The following is a 21,631-nucleotide window of genomic DNA, read 5'->3' as shown; positions in this document are numbered from 1 at the left end:
CGATTCCATTACGATTCAGCAGTCAATGATTGGAATGCAAAACGATGCATCTCGATGTATCACATCAACAATTTCCTAGATTACTGGTTGCACGTGGTTGCTTTTTCATCTGTTAATAAAATTCAAATTGACAAAATAAGGTTTTGAATAAAAAATCTGTCTATAACAGTAAGTCTATGACAGTGATCAGTGACGTCCTGACTCTGTGCATCACGTGATGTCTCGTGTTGTGTCGCAGGTTTAAACATGTTTCTCAAAGTCTGGAGTGAATCAAACAAACACAAAGTAAACGTCAGTCCTGTACGTGTCCTAATAACTTGTGATCAGTCGGAACTCGTCAAAGTCTGATTTTTTAAAGATTAAATCCCTATATTCGTTGGAGTATAACATTCATTTATTTAAAGAAAAATGGCACGAGCTCAAGCTCCCTTTGATGTCTATGTGTGGACCTGCCAGATCAGACGGTTGGTTTGTACCGAGCTGGAGTTTCCTGTGTCCTCCTCCTCCCTCCTGCTGACCTGCTCTCACGTTAACTAATAAACACTCTTCACAAGTTATCAGGACCTGATCAGTACATGAAGTTTATTTAGTGTTTGATTCGCTACAGATTTTATGAGGCTGCATTTAAACATCCTGAAAAATAGATAGATAATGAGTGAATTTTCATTTTTCAGTGAGCTATCCCTTTAAACTTGCTGAATCTACTTTGTGGGCAGAGGGGCGGAGACTGAACTTGAAGCGGTCCTCAACTGGAGTCATATTTGTGCATTATAGAGGATCTGGGAACATGTAAGTACGACAACTTGATTGCATTATATTCACCAGTAAATGTATTATGAAGATACTACATCAAACAGTGTGTGTAGAAACGGACTGCACTATTTTGTCACTGCTTTGCTTTGACAAACGAATCAATAACTAATGAAACATAAAACTAAGTTCTGTTTTAGAAGGGGAGTAACAGAAGATCAGCCTGTCTCCTCCTGTATAGCCTGGATAGTTTAACATAATTAATATAATTATTTCCCCTCTTACGCACACGTATATGGTATCTGATTTAACTGATCACTGTGTTGCAACTCTTTACATTGTAAACGAAAGTTACCCAGCTTTGGTTTCACAACTTACAATTACGGAAGTATCATGCGATGTGGATGGATGGCCAGTCGGGGCAGCTCAAATGAACTGAGTGTAGCTGTTTTCAAGGTGTTTAGGTTCTGTTTTGTTTGCATGCTAAATCCTCAAAGTTATGCCCAGCCTTTCTGGCGATGGTCTAGTTGTGAGTATGATTTAAAATATGTTGATACCTCACAGACAATATCACACACAAGTGCAGTTTAAACAGTTGGTTATTTGGGTTAATGTACTTTCCAATGGATTTTGTTTTCACTCATCAATATTCAATCGGCTACGTTTCAGTAATGTCAAAGCAACAATGGCCGATTCAATATTTGTTTTTCCTTTCAGTATCTTTTCTTGGACATGGATGATTTTGTTCGTAACAAACTAAGTGAGTGGGGTCTCAGCATGTTGATAGAGACTTTTAAAGGTAAAGTATAACCATGTATCTTTGGGGGGCACAGATATATTAATGAATCACCGACTAACACAGACATAAAAATGCTGCACCTTTGTTGAGGAGTTTAATACTGACATATTAGTCTCAGTGCACACATAGTCTGTGTTCACAACGTATGAGAAGCACCAGCAATAAAAACCCTTTTCATTTTCACACACTTAAGGACACGTTCATTCGGTTGATAGGAATGATTGTTCTGTAGGTGTGTGTGTAATTGAAAGAATTATCTGAGTACAATAAGCTAATAAATAAAGTCCAACAAGAAATCAAATATGCAATGACGTAATCCAACCATGTTAACTCTGTGGGACTGACATGTCCTTTCAGATTAAACCAACAAATGTGCGAACACCCGTTTGGCTCCTAATGAAACAATAACAATTTGTTTCACCTGAATATTTGTACAGATCAAGAAATCAATGAGGGCCACTTTTACAATCTTGAGGATGAAGAGATCAAAGAATTGATCCCAAAAGTTGGACCAAGGAAAACATTCAAGCGACAATTCAAGTTGTTAAAGGTAATATTCTGCACTGTAAAGACGATTAAACAAATACTGGTGGATATGACAGGAAAAGGAGCATGAACTTGTGTTAAAGGTTCTGATAATGCTGATGCCAATAGATGGACACATAGAGTTTTATAAAAATGTCTCTGCTGTTATCGATTAGCGAATGTTTTCTATCATTACTAGAAAAAATATAACACAACTGCAACAAAACAGGAAACCTTGAATTCAGCTACTCAAGTAAGTTACATACAGTTTTGCACAGTTAAGTGTAATCTGAACCGTTTATTGCAGTCATACAGATTATATTTATTGTGTTTGCTAAAAAATGTATTTACAAATAAATTGCTTCACTCAATTTCAAGTAAAAATAGAAAATTTCTTCTTTCTGTTGTGATGTTTCTTGATTAAATGTTTTAAGAGTCAAATATATATGTTCATTCTCAGGTTTTGCCATCCACCAGTGAAGCAAATGATACAAGTGAGCTATCTTAAATCTTATCATATTATTATCTACACAGAGACCACATTTCAATATTTTGAGAAGAACTTGTAACAACCTTATTCTTGCTTCCCTTTATATATATATGTATATAAAAAACAAGGAAACATGGATATGGATCCTAGAGAGGAGTCCAGCCAATGCCAGTCACCAAGTGTTCAACGTAAACGGTACAACTCTGCAGCAGGTATTTATGTTAGATCCTCAACAATATCAACCTTCAAATATGTAATCATCGCTTACATCTATTGTTATTAAAAGGCGTTTCGGAGTTTCTAAAGAAACAATTATATTGGTTCAAGATTTTAGATCCTAAATGAGTGGATATCCAGCGAACTTCTTGCTGCTTAACACCTAAAAACATTTTTTTTCTTTACTGTTAAAATGTTATGACTTTTTTTTCTAAAATTCTCAAATATTATGATTTTTTTTCTCATTGAATCAAAACTGTATTCTTGTAATATTATGATTTTATTCATGAAATCTATTAAATTTAGGTCAAGTAAAGTTAAATCAAGACTGAGAAAAAATACCAGATGATCCAGTGGGCACCCCAAGAAACAATATAACAAATTTTTTAATTTATTTTAAGGCTTTAATAAGAATATCTTTTCCTGAATGGGCACAATTTCTTCAAAAACAAGAACTTTGTCTTAAATTAAGACCAGAGAAACATCCTTACCTAAGGTTTTTTATTTTAATTAAAACATTAAAAAAATTCAGCTTCTTTGAAAAGTCACAACCATCTATCGTCTCTCATTCAGGACAAGACCACTTTCTACATTGTCAATCATTGACAGTCTAAGAAGCAATTTTCGACAGAGTTAGGGCTTTTTCAAAAACAGTCAAAAAACGAATACTCCAGTTATTCTAACCGTATAACAATAATTATTTCTATTTTGCTCTGCATTTATTATGTTGACCTGACCTCGCCCTCCTGTTTGAAATGTGGCAGTCTGGCAACACTCATTTTCAATGAATAGAAATAGATACAATTATTTGATGTAATTTTAAAATGATGCATTTGTTCAAATGGCCTGACCCCTAAAATAAAGGAAACAAAGGAGTTTGTGGTTAAAATTTGCTCAATATTTGCTGGATATCTTTTTAAATCAAAGGTTTTTTTTGGATAGATAATAAGACTTTTTTCCCTCAGAAACAAGATCTTTTTATTTTCTTGAAATTTCTTTTTTCGCACTGTGGTCGGTGTCAAAGTCTGATGAGGCACTTTGTTTTCTCATTGTGCAAATTTTGGAAACAATAGTTCATGGGTCCTGCTTAATAGCTTTTTACTTTGTATTTGGCAGAGGAATCCATAATGTGGGAAGTGAAAGACATAATGAAAGTCGTCCAGATGAAACTTCAAGATGAAGAGAAGACAGAGCTCAATGATTTCCTGAAGTAAGTAATTTCTATCTCTGACAACAGGAATGAAATGGACACCAAAAGAAGCAACTCAACAGGCAAAGGCAGCACTCCAGCATGCTAACGTTGTGGGCCATGTTCAACAAGGAAGGGGCGGTTTAGGCCTAGGCCAGAGTAGGCCTTTTTGGAACAAGGTACCACCATCAGAATGTCGAAAGTTGGTAGGCCTGGAAGTCCGGCAGGAGGAGGCAACAATATGTGCTCAGGCTGTCACTCAGGCAAAACAGGGGCAGTGGCAAATGGAAACAGGCAGAAGCTTCCTGCTTTCATTCCAAAACCTCCAGCAGTGGCTGAATGAAGATCCATCCTGCTCACTATGCTCAACCCGAGCTACCCTCAAACACAACCTCACATGTTGTAGAGTAAGTTTCTCACAAGGTAGGTATACGTGGAGACACAACCACATACTCAAATGCCTGGCAGCAACTATTGAAACAAAGAGAACTGCCACCAATGCCTTGCCATCCAAAACACAGAGCGCAGTTCTAAAGACACCTTTTGTCCGAGAAGGGGAACAGGGACAGCGAGGGCCTCCTCCACTGACCAGGAGTGGGCAGTTGGAGCATGCCAGAGACAGGGAAATGCTGGTGGATTTAGACTAGCCGCTAAAAGTCCCATCACACATTGTCACCACCATCCAAAGACCAGACCTGGTACTCTGGTCCAACACCCTCCGCGTTGTCTACTTAATAGAATTGACAGTACCCTAGGACGATGCTGTTGACAAAGCGAATGAGACGCCAGATGTCACAGATGCCAGAAATGGCATCTATGGCAGAGCAACGAGGCTGGAAAGCAATAGTTCGCCCTGTGGAGGTTGGCTGCAGGGGTCGTAATGCAACATCCACCATCACGTTGCTCAAAGATCTGGGAATCCACGAACAAGCCCTGCACCAGACCATAAAAGAAACTGCAGAACAGTCTTAACTGGGCCTCAAGATGTTGGAACATACACCCAGGTCTGATCAACCTGTGGTGGGCTGCCTTGGCAATCCACCAAGGTACAAGTGCATGAGGCCTTTTAAAGGAATGTGAGATGGTAGTCTGACTGGTTGATGTTCCATCCAAAACACGTCCATGATTAATTCACACACTGAGTACTAAGTACAACTTTTTTTAATTATGCGCTTGGTGCTGCAATTATTTTTGTGATGGTAGTAAAACTGGATTCCCTCTGGAACTCTCTCCCTTTCCATCATCCGATCCTCCCCTGAAACTTGTAATAGTAATCTGAAAACACGTTTTTATTCATTAGCCTTTCAATGTGCCTAAATGGTTGTGTATTATTATTGTTATTGGTGTAGGTAGTGATTATTATAATGACAATATTTTCGTTCTTGTTTTTAATTTCACTGTTGTTTTTGTGTTGTAAAGCACTTTGGATCAATAATGTTGTGTTTCAAGTGCCATTTGAATAAAGTCAAAGTTATTTCTAATAAAGCCAATGAACCCATAATTAAATTTATGTACAACAGGAATAAAATCTCTGATTTGGAGACAAGAAAAAGGAAGCTGGTCGGTGTCTTTGGAAGAACCGGGGCTGGAAAGAGCTCTTTGATAAATGCCATCGTTGGAGAGAAGAATCTTCTGCCCTCTGGAAGTGTGTGTGCATGCACCTCAGTCACGTTCAAAGTGGAGGCAAACAACGACAGCAAAAAGTATGATGCAGAAATTGAGTTCATTAAAAAAGAGGTGAGTATGTTGATCTTTACTTTTTTACAAGTTGAAAAGTTACATTGTAGCTGCAAATATACAGGTGCCAGACATTATATGCCATTTAATTCAACTAACCTGATAATTCATTTATTTATTAGGACTGGAAAGAGGAGTTGTGGTTTTACAAGAATCTTCTGGATGATGATGATGATGATGCTCGTGAAAAGCTGACAGCACTGTACAGAGAAGATTGGAAATCAAAATCTGTTGAAGAACTCATGGACAGGAAATATTTCAGAGAAATTCCTGAATTCCTCACTTGGAACAAGAAAACGTTGAAATGTGAATCTGTAAGTAACATGGAAAAAGTATTTATATAGATTTATATGTATTTTATTTATATTTTGCACACTGAGTCAGAAGTTTGGCTTTTGTGTTGGTCTTTTAACAGTTATATTAAGTCAGCTCATTACATTTTAACTAATACAAAGTGTATTCTTAGTTGTACTCAAAAGCATGTATGCAACTAAAACCATTAAAACAGGACCTAATTCATTTCTCTACACTCGTTCACCCGTGTAAGGTTGTTTAAGTTTAAAATATTGATATATTTATAGAAATAATAAAATACCTAAGTGTTCATTATCACTTAAAATTTTACTTTTGTCTCGTCTTCAGGTTTAATTATCAAATTTTAAACCTTTGTCTTTATTTCTTTCAATGAGAGTGTTTCACTCTTGTTCATAATTTGAATGTGTGTATAAATATAATTATTTGCATTGTTTTACTCAATTAATTTTTTTTAATTTCAGGCTGAAGAGCTAAGTGACAAAATTGTCAAATACGTAAGTGCCTCAAACGAGGAAGAAGATGCAGTGAGACAGTACTGGCCCTTAGTGGAATGCGTGACTGTCAGGTTGCCTAACAAGGATCTTCTCCAGCATGTCACACTTGTGGACCTTCCAGGAAATGGAGACCGTAACAAGAGCAGAGACAACATGTGGAAAAAGGTCACTTATTCACATTTACTACTGTTTATTGTATTTAATATTGTATGTATGTATTATCTGGAAACTGTGAAATTTATTACAAAGCACTGATAATTAATTGTTCATAATTAACTTGATATTATGCCTCGTCAGATGGTTGGAAGTTGTTCTACTGTGTGGATTGTGGCTGACATTAATCGAGCAGTAGCAGAGAAAGAAGCTTGGGAGATCCTGCAAAATGCCAATAGCCTGATGGGAAATGGTGGCGAGTGTCAGCGCATTCACTTCATCTGCACCAAGTCTGATGATGTTGATGATCAGTAAGTCATTTAAGATTCCAAAAGTATGAGTTTCTGTTGACCTTGTGCTGCTGTTGAGCAGACCCTGGTGTCAGCATTGAGAATAACTGTAAATGATAAGGCAATAGAGTAGTTCAGAATCTACCTTGCACATAAAATCCAGAGTTTATATCCAAATGGTCACAAAGCTCTTTACAGAAGTTCCCCAATTCCAAAGACTGTTTCATTTACTAAAACTTTTCTTGTAGGTCAGGAGCTGCTGTCCGTGATGTTGTGCTCAAAAGAAACCAAGTAGCCAAGCGCAAAGTGAACGCAGAATTCAAAAAACAATACCCACAATGCAGCGTGAGTTTCTGCAGACCAACAGAAAATCTGATCAACAAAGATTGTCCTGAATTCAAGCCTGCCTCATCATCAAACCCTTATTCTTTTCAGAAACAATTCTCATTCGAAGTGTTCACTGTGAGCCGCAATGAGTTTATTGAACGCAAACATCTACAGCCAGATGAAACTGGTGGGTAAAATGTTTCTTCAAGTCATGACATCTGTATGTCAAGTTTAAAGTATGACCCAAAGTATGAAATATAAAAATTTTAAAAGAAAACTGTGTTTTTTTTTTTAATAGAAATTCCCAAACTTCGGGATGTTCTGCAAAGTCTAAATAACAATCACTCAGAGGCATTAAACTATGTGTCTGGAGCTCGTGGGATTCTCTCTCTGATTCAAGGGACAAGATGCAGGGGAGTGGTAAGATCGAGTAATGAAACCTGTGTCATTGTGTTAAATCCTCCTCATTGGCATTTATATTCCCAGAAAATAACATGAACATCAAATAGGTATATGCTCAAATGCAGTTTAAACATGGAAAAGTGAAATAACTTTGTTTAATGCCAAACCAATGTTGAAAGAGTCTACAGGTCCTTCCTACCCCACCTGATTTTTGTTTTCTTCAAGAATGTTCAAAATCAAGACTAGTGTAAATTTCATCAATTCAAATGAATTTGTGTTTTATTTCAGGCTGACAGTAAAATGCAGGCTTTCAGCGTCCTTGAAGAAAAGATGCGGCATGAACTCAAAGTACTCCAAAAAACAATCGATGAGATTTACAGGACTTTTGAACAATGCCTCACTGAGGGGGTTGAAGAATCACAACATTCATGCAAAGGACATCTGAAGTCCCTGTTACATCCTGTATGTATTTATACTTTAATTTAACAACTTATTCTACACTTCATATCTATTTGAATAATATATTTATGATAAAATATTTTTTCTCCTCCCAGCCAAGAGAAACAGGTAGTGGCTTCCACAACAGATTGAAGTTTGCTGTTATGAACAATGGCGTCTTCAAAGCAAAGAATGGAAGGAAAAAGAACATCAACATGACTTTAAGTTCAGAACTGACAGGCAGCATTGATGAGGAATTCAGGAAGACCTTCCCGTGAGAAATTACAGTGACGACATTCATTATTTTCAAAGTTTAATTGTATAAAGGATGTATTATATAATGGAAGCATTTCAACTTTTTCAGAAATGAAGATAAAAGTGGACCATTCAATGGCGCCATTGATTTGTTTTCACTGGACACAGAGGGGATGATTAAAACCTACAAAGATGTTGATCTGCAAATGCATTTTCTCAAGACAGAGGTGTGTGTGTGTGTGTGTGTGTGTGTGTGTGTGTGTGTGTGTGTGTGTGTGTGTGTGTGTGTGTGTGTGTGTGTGTGTGTGTGTGTTTGTGTGTGTGTGTGTGAGACACCTGTGTCGGTTTCCCTTATACATTTTTTTTATTGTGTTGAGCTCTACTTTTTATTTTTATATCTTTTTAAAGGTATACAATAACACATTGAAGATGCTCTCTCTCTCTCTCTCTCTCTCTCTCCCTCTCTCTCTCTCTCTCTCTCTCTCTCTCTCTCTCTCTCTCTCTCTCCCCCTCTCTCTCTCTCTCTCTCTCTCTCTCTCTCTCTCTCTCGCTCTCTCTCTCTCTCTCTCTCTCTCTCTCAGGAGGACAAACTCAAGACAAAACTCAAAGAAATCATCCGGGAGGATAAGAAAACAGTCTACAGCAGTCTGACAGCAACAATCGAGGAAAACATGCAGAAATGCTATACAGGTGATAAAGAAGATCATAGCATGTACAACCTGTGGTTAAAATAATGCACATTTGCATCATGATTTTACAGAAACATGGGTTTGACATTAGTGTTTTATTGTAGACGCAGCAACGATTACAGGAACCGGCTCACTGGAAAACATGAGGCGCACCATTCAGGACCATGTACATGATAAAAAGGACACTATGTTTCAGATGGCGAAAGACAACATGCTGAAGCAACTAAAAGAGTTGAAGGTATGTCAGATTTCATATCTTTATCTTCAATTCGAGGTAATAATGTTCAAGTGGTGTGTGTATCGTTCTGAAAGATGCTTTTGCTCCAGTCACTGTCTGAATCTAAAAACACATCTAAACAGTTAATGCTTGTATGATTCAGCAAATCTTGAACACATAATTTGGCTGTGTGAGTGAAAAGTAATACCTATGGTTTTGATTTAGGGGAAAATCTTGAAAAATCTGGAGGAAACCCTGATGAAATCAATCGAGCTGTCACTCGAGACAGATGACTGCTCATTCCCAGGTAGAAAACATATCATGATAGAATTATTCATTGTAGCGTAATTGATAATGTGCATATTTTACCCAATAAGCATTTGTTTCTTTGCTTTTTAGATGTTTCAGGAGAGCTTGACATGGTGGAGACATTCTACAGTCACCTGGAAGCCAACCCAAATCCAAACTGAGCTTTCAAACAGATGTTCCTTACTGTCAATGACAAACAATGACAACACGTTACAAGAAGAACACAACAAAAATACACATTACACAACTATAATACACATTTTCATCAAGATATTATCCTTTTTCTCTTTGAGTGTACTTTGACCTTGTTTTTTGTACATTACATGCAGCGATTTTAATGTTTTTTTTGGCATCGGGCGTTTTCATCATGAACTGATCATAGTCCAAAGGAAGGTGGCTGACATGCAGAGGTCCACCGTCTCGTTCAAACCAGGAACATTGTGGTGAAAATGCTACAGATCTTTGCCACTGGGCCGAATGGCTTTGTCCTTTCAGTGATAATACGTTTTCATGTTTTTCTGTCAATGATTTTATTTAGTTTCTTTTGTATTGCTTGATTGGCACATGAGTGCTCCTGATTTTAAGGATGTTTAACGTGAATCTTAGATCGTGAATACCAGTTTTAATTATAGGCTGGATTAGACATAAACTCTTAGCTTTTCGAGTAATGATCTCAGATGACTTTGTTTTATTCTACTTTTTATCTTTTTTTGATCTTACTAAATATATTGGATAAATGATTATTGGTGTGTTCTGGAAGGCAGAAAAGGAAGTGTGAAAAATGTCACCTGCAGTGAGCGAGACTTCACTTATTTCAGCTCAAGCTTTGTACTTGTGTTACTGGTTGGACACCAAAAATCTGTTGGCTTATGCGACATTAACATTGTCATTATATATCGATTAAAATGTTATTGAATTTAAATGTTTTCTGTCTTCAGGCCAAACAATCTCAGTACAGGAAAGTTGGAGGGATAGAGGTTGTGCAGGTTATCAAACGCAGGAATGATTCATGCAAGAAAACAGAACATGCAGACACATGGATGGTCTATAAATGGGGATGAAAATGTTTTTATTACTTAAAATAAACAAATGATCAAACTGATTTCTCTGTGATACATGAAGCATGTCTCTAAAGGTTTTTCGTTGGTGTTACTCCAGTGTGGAATGTCGGTTAAAAACAAATTTTGATTCATGCAGAAAGCACAATAACATAAGTGACATCTAATGAGTCAATTGTGCTGAGAAACTATGAGAGGCCCTGTGAGAGATAATTCATACTTGGGCTCACACAGACCATCATACTCTCTCACACATGCTACTATACTCTCTCACATGTACCGTCATACTCTATCACACACACTTCTATACTCTCTTACATGTACCATCATACTCTCTCACACACACTCTACTATACTCTCTCACATATACCATCATACTCTATCACACACACTTCTATACTCTCTCACATGTACCATCATACTCTCTCACACACACAACTAGTGTTGTCTGCCTCGGGACAACCAGTGTGTCCCCAGGCATAACCCTGCTATATTTTAATGTGTGTATCTTTATATACAGTCTATGGTGTCTATGTATATGTATATTATCATAATATTATATTTATTATAATCTAGTATTAATATATATAATGTGTGAGAGAGTATGATGGTACATTTAAGAGAGTATAGTAGTGTGTGTGAGACCAAGTATTAATTATCTCTCAAAGGGGCTCTCATAACAAACCCTGATGTGGCTTGCCTCATATACCTGAAGGCTAGTTCCACTTTGCAATAAACGGCAGGCATTCATTTTGGGGGGTGATGGTCGGTTTATTGCTGCCGGAAACAATTTGCTCGACAAGCTTAGGGAAAACATCAACATTCAGTTTTAAGTAAAAACAATAGAAATCAAAGGGCTCTGCTTAGTGGCAAAAATGATCAACATCAGAACTTTTTCCTGAGGATTCTCCTTTGAGTATTCTCCATACTCAGACACCGAGGTTCTCTAGTTCTTTCAAACTTTTAAATGACGGCAGTGACTATAACAGTAAGTCTATGACAGTGGTCAGTGCTCTTCACACTGATTTGACATTCATATAGTTTAGACTTGTGTGCTGCACCTAAAGCTTAAAAGGACAAACTTTGATTATAGCCTTTACTGTATCAAGGTGACCCCACCTGGCCCCCCCTTAGCAGCACCACTGCACTGAGACGCATTACTCCGCAGGTCAACCAGTTACTCTTCATACTTCATTTAGAATTGATCTTCATAAAAAACCTGCTGAATTAATTTTATGTTCCTGGATGAACAGGGCGTCGCTTGTTCTGCAACAGTGAAGTTGACGTCCTGACTCTGTGCCTCACGTTATGTCTCGTGTTGTGTCGCAGGTTTAAACATGTTTCTCAAAGTCTGGAGTGAATCAAACAAACACAAAGTAAACGTCAGTCCTGTACGTGTCCTAATAACTTGTGATCAGTCGGAACTCGTCAAAGTCCGATTTTTTTAACATTAAATCACTATATTCGTTGGAGTATAACATTCATTTATTTAAAGAAAAATGGCACGAGCTCAAGCTCCCTTTGATGTCTATGTGTGGACGTGTCAGATCAGACGGTTGGTTTGTACCGAGCTGGAGTTTCCTGTGTCCTCCTCCTCTCTCCTGCTGACCTGCTCCCACATTAACTAATAAACACTCTTCACAAGTTATCAGGACCTGATCAGTACATGAAGTTTATTTAGTGTTTGATTCGCTACAGATTTTATGAGGCTGCATTTAAACATCCTGAAAAATAGATAGATAATGAGTGAATTTTCATTTTTCAGTGAGCTATCCCTTTAAACTTGCTGAATCTACTTTGTGGGCAGAGGGGCGGAGACTGAACTTGAAGCGGTCCTCAACCTGAGTCATATTTGTGCATTATAGAGGATCTGGGAACATGTAAGTACGACAACTTGATTGCATTATATTCACCAGTAAATGTATTATGAAGATACTACATCAAACAGTGTGTGTAGAAACGGACTGCACTATTTTGTCACTGCTTTGCTTTGACAAACGAATCAATAACTAATGAAACATAAAACTAAGTTCTGTTTTAGAAGGGGAGTAACAGAAGATCAGCCTGTCTCCTCCTGTATAGCCTGTATAGTTTAACATAATTAATATAATTATTTCCACTCTTACGCACACGTATATGGTATCTGATTTAACTGATCACTGTGTTGCAACTCTTTACATTGTAAACGAAGGTTACCCAGCTTTGGTTTCACAACTTACAATTACGGAAGTATGATGCGATGTGGATGGATGGCCAGTCGGGGCTGCTCAAATGAACTGAGTGTAGCTGTTTTCAAGGTGTTTAGGTTCTGTTTTGTTTGCATGCTAAATCCTCAAAGTTATGCCCAGCCTTTCTGGCGATGGTCTAGTTGTGAGTATGATTTAAAATATGTTGATACCTCACAGACAATATCACACACAAGTGCAGTTTAAACAGTTGGTTATTTGGGTTAATGTACTTTCCAATGGATTTTGTTTTCACTCATCAATATTCAATCGGCTACGTTTCAGTAATGTCAAAGCAACAATGGCCGATTCAATATTTGTTTTTCCTTTCAGTATCTTTTCTTGGACATGGATGATTTTGTTCGTAACAAACTAAGTGAGTGGGGTCTCAGCATGTTGATAGAGACTTTTAAAGGTAAAGTATAACCATGTATCTTTGGGGGGCACAGATATATTAATGAATCACCGACTAACACAGACATAAAAATGCTGCACCTTTGTTGAGGAGTTTAATACTGACATATTAGTCTCAGTGCACACATAGTCTGTGTTCACAACGTATGAGAAGCACCAGCAATAAAAACCCTTTTCATTTTCACACACTTAAGGACACGTTCATTCGGTTGATAGGAATGATTGTTCTGTAGGTGTGTGTGTAATTGAAAGAATTATCTGAGTACAATAAGCTAATAAATCAAGTCCAACAAGAAATCAAATATGCAATGACGTAATCCAACCATGTTAACTCTGTGGGACTGACATGTCCTTTCAGATTAAACCAACAAATGTGCCAACACCCGTTTGGCTCCTAATGAAACAATAACAATTTGTTTCACCTGAATATTTGTACAGATCAAGAAATCAATGAGGGCCACTTTTACAATCTTGAGGATGAAGAGATCAAAGAATTGATCCCAAAAGTTGGACCAAGGAAAACATTCAAGCGACAATTCAAGTTGTTAAAGGTAATATTCTGCACTGTAAAGACGATTAAACAAATACTGGTGGATATGACAGGAAAAGGAGCATGAACTTGTGTTAAAGGTTCTGATAATGCTGATGCCAATAGATGGACACATAGAGTTTTATAAAAATGTCTCTGCTGTTATCGATTAGCGAATGTTTTCTATCATTACTAGAAAAAATATAACACAACTGCAACAAAACAGGAAACCTTGAATTCAGCTACTCAAGTAAGTTACATACAGTTTTGCACAGTTAAGTGTAATCTGAACCGTTTATTGCAGTCATACAGATTATATTTATCGTGTTTGCTGAATAATGTCTTTACAAATAAATTGCTTCACTCAATTTCAAGTAAAAATAGCAAATTTCTTCTTTTTGTTGTGATGTTTCTTGATTGAATGTTTTAAGAGACTAATATATATGTTCATTCTCAGGTTTTGCCATCCACCAGTGAAGCAAATGATACAAGTGAGCTATCTTAAATCTTATCATATTATTATCTACACAGAGACAACATTTCAATATTGTGAGAAGAACTTGTAACAACCATTTTCTTGCTTCCCTTTATATATATATATGTATATAAAAAACAAGGGCAGTGGGAAATGGAAACAGGCAGAAGCTTCCTGCTTTCATTCCAAAACCTCCAGCAGTGGCTGAATGAAGATCCATCCTGCTCACTATGCTCAACCCGAGCTACCCTCAAACACATCCTCACATGTTGTAGAGTAAGTTTCTCACAAGGTAGGTATACATGGAGACACAACCACGTACTCAAATGCCTGGCAGCAACTATTGAAACAAAGAGAACTGCCACCAATGCCTTGCCATCCAAAACACAGAGCGCAGTTCTAAAGACACCTTTTGTCCGAGAAGGGGAACAGGGACAGCGAGGGCCTCCTCCACTGACCATGAGTGGGCAGTTGGAGCATGCCCGAGACTGGGAAATGCTGGTGGATTTAAACCAGCCGCTAAGAGTTCCATCACACATCGTCACCACCATCCAAAGACCAGACCTGGTACTCTGGTCCAACACCCTCCGCGTTGTCTACTTAATAGAATTGACAGTACCCTGGGACGATGCTGTTGACAAAGCGAATGAGAGGAAAAGGCAAAAATATGCAGAAATGGCATCTATGGCAGAGCAACGAGGCTGGAAAGCAATAGTTCGCCCTGTGGAGGTTGGCTGCAGGGGTCGTAATGCAACATCCACCATCACGTTGCTCAAAGATCTGGGAATCCACGAACAAGCCCTGCACCAGACCATAAAAGAAACTGCAGAACGCTGCAGCCAATGTCTCTTGATCAGTAGGAACAGTCTTAACTGGGCCCCAAGATGTTAGGAACATACACCCAGGTCTGATCAACCTGTGGTGGGCTGTCTTAGAAGAAGGGCTCTTGTGATTTTAAGGCCAAAACAACTGTTGATGCTAGATACACTACTGACGATCTGTCCCTGACAACTGTTGGTGGTCACTAACATCTGCTAACAACTTCTGGCAGTTGGTATCTTAACTTGTGCAGAAGACCTTCAAACATACAAGGGATATTCACAATCCTGTCCTATGTTCTAAAACTATATTCCACCACAGTAACAAATTATATTTAAAGCAGTAACAATATTATCTGTCGTTTTCATTTGGTCCTGAGTAAAACTAATGGGCACGTACTGAGTCATGTTTGTTATGACAAAGACATGATGGCAATCCACCAAGGTACAAGTGCATGAGGCCTTTTAAAGGAATGTGAGATGGTAGTCTGACCGGTTGATGTTCCATCCAAAACACGTCCATGATTAATTCAGACACTGAGTACTAAGTACAACTTTTTTGAACTATGTGCTTGGTGCTGCAATTATTTTTGTGATGGTAGTAAAACTGGATTCCCTCTGGAACTCTCTCCCTTTCCATCATCCGATCCTCCCCTGAAACTTGTAATAGTAATCTGAAAACACGTTTTTATTCATTAGCCTTTCAATGTGCCTAAATGGTTGTGTATTATTATTGTTGTTATTGGTGTAGGTAGTGATTATTATAATGACAATATTTTTGTTCTTGTTTTTAATTTCACTGTTGTTTTTGCACTTTGGATCAATAATGTTGTGTTTCAAGTGCCATTTGATTTAAGTTGAAGTTATTTCTCATAAAGCCAATGAACCCATAATTAAACTTATGTACAACAGGAATAAAATCTCTGATTTGGAGACAAGAAAAAGGAAGCTGGTCGGTGTCTTTGGAAGAACCGGGGCTGGAAAGAGTTCTTTGATAAATGCCATCGTTGGAGAGAAGAATCTTCTGCCCTCTGGAAGTGTGTGTGCATGCACCTCAGTCACGTTCAAAGTGGAGGCAAACAACGACAGCAAAAAGTATGAGGCAGAAATTGAGTTCATTAAAAAAGAGGTGAGTAGGTTGATCTTTACTTTTTACAAGTTGAAAATGTACAGTGTAGCTGCAAATATACAGTTGCCAGACATTACATGCCATTTAATTCAACTAACCTGATAATTCATTTATTTATTAGGACTGGAAAGAGGAGTTGTGGTTTTACAAGAATCTTCTGGATGATGATGATGATGATGCTCGTGAAAAGCTGACAGCACTGTACAGAGAAGATTGGAAAATCAAATCTGTTGAAGAACTCATGGACAAGAAATATTTCAGAGAAATTCCTGAATTCCTCACTTGGAACAAGAAAACGTTGAAATGTGAATCTGTAAGTAACATGAAAAAAGTATTTATATAGATTTATATGTATTTTATTTATATTTTGCACACTGAGTCAGAAGTTTGGCTTTTGTGTTGGTCTTTTAACAGTTATATTAAGTCAGCTCATTACGTTTTAACTAATTCAAAGTATATTTTTAGTTCTACTCAAAAGCATGTATGCAACTAAAACCATTAAAACAGGACCTAATTCATTTCTCTACACTCGTTCACCCGTGTAAGGTTGTTTAAGTTTAAAATATTGATATATTTATAGAAATAATAAAACACCTAAGTGTTCATTATCACTTAAAATTTTACTTTTGTCTCGTCTTCAGGTTTAATTATCAAATTTTAACCCTTTGTCTTTATTTCTTTCAATGATAGTGTTTCACTCTTGTTCATAATTTGAATGTGTGTATAAATATAATTATTTGCATTGTTTTACTCAATTAATTTTTTTTTATTTCAGGCTGAAGAGCTAAGTGACAAAATTGTCAAATATGTAAGTGCCTCAAACGATGAGATAGATGCAGTGAGACAGTACTGGCCCTTAGTGGAATGCGTGACTGTCAGGTTGCCTAACAAGGATCTTCTCCAGCATGTCACACTTGTGGACCTTCCAGGAAATGGAGACCGTAACAAGAGCAGAGACAACATGTGGAAAAAGGTCACTTATTCACATTTACTACTGTTTATTGTATTTAATATTGTATGTATGTATTATCTGGAAACTGTGAAATTTATTACAAAGCACTGATAATTAATTGTTCATAATTAATTTGATATTATGCCTCTTCAGATTGTTGGAAGTTGTTCTACTGTGTGGATTGTGGCTGACATTAATCGAGCAGTAGCAGAGAAAGAAGCTTGGGAGATCCTGCAAAATGCCAATAGCCTGATGGGAAATGGTGGCGAGTGTCAGCGCATTCACTTCATCTGCACCAAGTCTGATGATGTTGATGATCAGTAAGTCATTTAAGATTCCAAAAGTATGACTTTCTGTTGACCTTGTGCTGCTGTTGAGCAGACCCTGGTGTCAGCATTGAGAATAACTGTAAATGATAAGGCAATAGAGTAGTTCAGAATCTACCTTGCAGATAAAATCCAGAGTTTATATCCAGATGGTCACAAAGCTCTTTACAGAAGTTCCCCAATTCCAAAGACTGTTTAATTTACTAAAAAATGTCTTGTAGGTCAGGAGCTGCTGTCCGTGATGTTGTGCTCAAAAGAAACAAAGTAGCCAAGCGCAAAGTGAACGCAGAATTCAAAAAACAATACCCACAATGCAGCGTGAGTTTCTGCAGACCAACAGAAAATCTGATCAACAAAGATTGTCCTGAATTCAAGCCTGCCTCATCATCAAACCCTTATTCTTTTCAGAAACAATTCTCATTCGAAGTGTTCACTGTGAGCCGCAATGAGTTTATTGAACGCAAACATCTACAGCCAGATGAAACTGGTGGGTAAAGTGTTTCTTCATGTCATGACATCTGTATGTCAAGTTTAAAGTATGACCCAAAGTATGAAATATAAAAATTTTAAAGGAAAACTGTGTTTTTTTTTAATAGAAATTCCCAAACTTCGGGATGTTCTGCAAAGTCTAAATAACAATCACTCAGAGGCATTAAACTATGTGTCTGGAGCTCGTGGGATTCTCTCTCTGATTCAAGGGACAAGATGCAGGGGAGTGGTAAGATCGAGTAATGAAACCTGTGTCATTGTGTTAAATCCTCCTCATTGGCATTTATATTCCCAGAAAATAACATTAACATCAAATAGGTATATGCTCAAATGCAGTTTAAACATGGAAAAGTGAAATAACTTTGTTTAATGCCAAATCAATATTGAAAGAGTCTACAGGTCCTTCCTACCCCACCTGATTTTTGTTTTCTTCAAGAATGTTCAAAATCAAGACTAGTGTAAATTTCATCAATTCAAATGAATTTGTGTTTTATTTCAGGCTGACAGTAAAATGCAGGCTTTCAGCATCCTTGAAGAAAAGATGCGGCATGAACTCAAAGTACTCCAAAAAACAATCGATGAGATTTACAGGACTTTTGAACGATGCCTCACTGAGGGGGTTGAAGAATCACAAGATTCATGCAAAGGACATCTGAAGTCCCTGTTACATCCTGTATGTATTTATACTTTAATTTAACAACTTATTTTACACTTCATATCTATTTGAATAATATATTTATGATAAAATATTTTTTCTCCTCCCAGCCAAGAGAAACAGGTAGTGGCTTCCACAAGAGATTGAAGTTTGCTGTTAAGAACAATGGCGTCTTCAAAGCAAAGAATGGAAGGAAAAAGAACATCAACATGACTTTAAGTTCAGAACTGACTGGCAGCATTGATGAGGAATTCAGGAAGACCTTCCCGTGAGAAATTACAGTGACGACATTCATTATTTTCAAAGTTTAATTGTATAAAGGATGTATTATATAATGGAAGCATTTCAACTTTTTCAGAAATGAAGATAAAAGTGGACCATTCAATGGCGCCATTGATTTGTTTTCACTGGACACAGAGGGGATGATTAAAACCTACAAAGATGTTGATTTGCAACTGCATTTTCTCAAGACAGAGGTGTGTGTGTGTGTGTGTGTGTGTGTGTGTGAGACACTTGAGTCGGTTTCCCTTTACAAAGGTTATACATTTTTTTTATTGTGTTGAGCTCTACTTTTTATTTTTATATCTTTTTTGAGGTATACAATAACACGTTGAAGATGCTCTCTCGCTCTCTCTCTCTCTCTCTATCTCTCTCTCTCTCTCTCTCTCTCTCTCTCTCTCTCTCTCTCTCCCCCTCTCTCTCTCTCTCTCTCTCTCTCTCTCTCTCTCTCTCTCTCTCTCTCTCTCGCTCTCTCTCTCTCTCTCAGGAGGACAAACTCAAGACAAAACTCAAAGAAATCATCCGGGAGGATAAGAAAACAGTCTACAGCAGTCTGACAGCAACAATCGAGGAAAACATGCAGAAATGCTATACAGGTGATAAAGAAGATCATAGCATGTACAACCTGTGGTTAAAATAATGCACATTTGCATCATGATTTTACAGAAACATGGGTTTGACATTAGTGTTTTATTGTAGACGCAGCAACGATTACAGGAACCGGCTCCCTGGAAAACATGAGGCGCACCATTACGGACCATGTACATGATAAAAAGGACACCATGTTTCAGATGGCGAAAGAGAACATGCTGAAGCAACTAAAAGAGTTGAAGGTATGTCAGATTTCATATCTTTATCTTCAATTCGAGGTAATAATGTTCAAGTGGTGTGTGTATCGTTCTGAAAGATGCTTTTGCTCCAGTCACTGTCTGAATCTAAAAACACATCTAAACAGTTAATGCATGTATGATTCAACAAATCTTAAACACATAATTTGGCTGTGTGAGTGAAAAGTAATACCTATGGTTTGATTTAGGGGAAAATCTTGAAAAATCTGGAGGAAACCCTGATGGAATCAATCGAGCTGTCACTCTGGACAGATGACTGCTCATTCCCAGGTAGAAAACATATCATGATAGAATTATTCATTGTATCGTTATTGATAATGTGCATATTTTACCCAATAAGCATTTGTTTGTTTGGTTTTTAGATGTTTCAGTAGAGCTTGACTTGGTGGAGACATTCTACAGTCACCTGGAAGCCAACCCAAATCCAAACTGAGCTTTCAAACAGATGTTCCTTACTGTCAATGACAAACAATGACAACACATTACAAGAATAACACAACAAAAATACACATTACACAACTATAATACACATTTTCATCAAGATATTATCCTTTTTCTCTTTGAGTGTACTTTGACTTTGTTTTTTGTACATTACATGCAGCGATTTTAATGTTTTTTTTGACATAGGGCGTTTTCATCATGAACTGATCATAGTCCAAAGGAAGGTGGCTGACATGCAGAGGTCCACAGTCTCGTTCAAACCAGGAACATTGTGGTGAAAATGCTACAGATCTTTGCCACTGGGCCGAATGGCTTTGTCCTTTCAGTGATAATACGTTTTCATGTTTTTCTGTCAATGATTTTATTTAGTTTCTTTTGTATTGCTTGATTGGCACATGAGTGCTCCTGATTTTAAGGATGTTTAACGTGAATCTTAGATCTTGAATACCAGTTTTAATTATAGGCTGGATTAGACATAAACTCTTAGCTTTTCGAGTAATGATCTCATATGACTTTGTTTTATTCTACTTTTTATCTTTTTTTGATCTTACTAAATATATTGGATAAATGATTATTGGTGTGTTCTGGAAGGCAGAAAAGGAAGTGTGAAAAATGTCACCTGCAGTGAGCGAGACTTCACTTATTTCAGCTCAAGCTTTGTACTTGTGTTACTGGTTGGACACCAAAAATCTGTTGGCTTATGCGACATTAACATTGTCATTATATATCGATTAAAATGTTATTGAATTTAAATGTTTTCTGTCTTCAGGCCGAACATTCTCAGTACAGGAAAGTTGGAGGGATAGAGGTTGTGCAGGTTATCAAACGCAGGAATGATTCATGCAAGAAAACAGAACATGCAGGCACGTGGATGGTCTATAAATGGGGATGAAAATGTTTTTATTACTTAAAATAAACAAATGATCAAACTGATTTCTCTGTGATACATGAAGCATGTCTCTAAAGGTTTTTCGTTGGTGTTACTCCAGTGTGGAATGTCGGTTAAAAACAAATGAGAACATTTTGATTCATGCAGAAAGCACAATAACATAAGTGACATCTAATGAGTCAATTGTGCTGAGAAACTATGAGAGGCCCTTTGAGAGATAATTCATACTTGGGCTCACACAGACCATCATACTCTCTCACACATGCTACTATACTCTCTCACATGTACCATCATACTCTATCACACACATTTCTATACTCTCTTACATGTACCATCATACTCTCTCACACACACTTCTATACTCTCTCACATGTACCATCATACTCTCTCACACACACAACTAGTGTTGTCTGCCTCGGGACAACCAGTGTGTCCCCAGGCATAACCCTGCTATATTTTAATGTGTGTATCTGTATATACAGTCTATGGTGTGTATGTATATTTATATT

General features: G+C 37.3%; 2 protein-coding genes and 1 long non-coding RNA gene across 5 annotated transcripts in view; all 3 read left to right on the top strand.

Annotated features, from left to right (window-relative positions):
• Window positions 1–530: 530 nt before the first annotated feature.
• On the top strand, window positions 531–20,856 carry LOC117765726 (nuclear GTPase SLIP-GC-like). 3 transcript variants are annotated; one of them, XM_034592168.1, is made up of 22 exons: window positions 541–789; window positions 1,468–1,549; window positions 1,987–2,099; window positions 2,304–2,327; window positions 2,535–2,568; window positions 2,693–2,776; window positions 3,897–3,990; window positions 5,490–5,706; window positions 5,829–6,020; window positions 6,483–6,680; window positions 6,813–6,979; window positions 7,207–7,303; window positions 7,394–7,472; window positions 7,584–7,705; window positions 7,976–8,149; window positions 8,242–8,399; window positions 8,490–8,607; window positions 8,962–9,070; window positions 9,174–9,307; window positions 9,512–9,593; window positions 9,686–9,788; window positions 9,953–10,037. In XM_034592168.1, exons 2-21 carry the CDS (start codon window positions 1,483–1,485, stop codon window positions 9,754–9,756), a joined length of 2,334 nt encoding a protein of 777 aa, XP_034448059.1. In that variant the 5' UTR covers window positions 541–789; window positions 1,468–1,482; the 3' UTR covers window positions 9,757–9,788; window positions 9,953–10,037. The 3 variants fall into 3 exon arrangements, with proteins under 3 accessions (XP_034448058.1, XP_034448059.1, XP_034448057.1); XM_034592167.1 differs by lacking the exons at window positions 5,490–5,706; window positions 5,829–6,020; window positions 6,483–6,680; ... (10 more) ...; window positions 9,686–9,788; window positions 9,953–10,037 and adding exons at window positions 16,027–16,243; window positions 16,365–16,556; window positions 17,019–17,216; ... (9 more) ...; window positions 19,981–20,062; window positions 20,155–20,856 and having other exon boundaries at window positions 531–789; XM_034592166.1 differs by having other exon boundaries at window positions 542–789; window positions 9,686–10,075.
• On the top strand, window positions 10,122–10,697 carry LOC117765734. Its single transcript, XR_004614611.1, has 2 exons — window positions 10,122–10,388; window positions 10,420–10,697. It is a non-coding gene; the product is annotated as an uncharacterized LOC117765734 (long non-coding RNA).
• LOC117765728 (nuclear GTPase SLIP-GC-like) overlaps window positions 12,523–21,631 on the top strand; it is a 32,827-nt gene continuing 23,718 nt past the window's right edge. The window contains exons 1-4 of the mRNA XM_034592172.1: window positions 12,523–12,533; window positions 13,212–13,293; window positions 13,731–13,843; window positions 14,279–14,312. Of these exons, the coding sequence (XP_034448063.1) occupies window positions 13,227–13,293; window positions 13,731–13,843; window positions 14,279–14,312 (214 nt within the window). The 5' untranslated portion in view covers window positions 12,523–12,533; window positions 13,212–13,226. The remainder of the gene's footprint in view (window positions 12,534–13,211; window positions 13,294–13,730; window positions 13,844–14,278; window positions 14,313–21,631) is intronic.

Source organism: Hippoglossus hippoglossus, chromosome 8, assembly GCF_009819705.1.
Source record: "Hippoglossus hippoglossus isolate fHipHip1 chromosome 8, fHipHip1.pri, whole genome shotgun sequence".
Lineage (NCBI taxonomy): Eukaryota > Metazoa > Chordata > Actinopteri > Pleuronectiformes > Pleuronectidae > Hippoglossus > Hippoglossus hippoglossus.
This window is presented reverse-complemented; position numbering and strand designations above follow the sequence as displayed.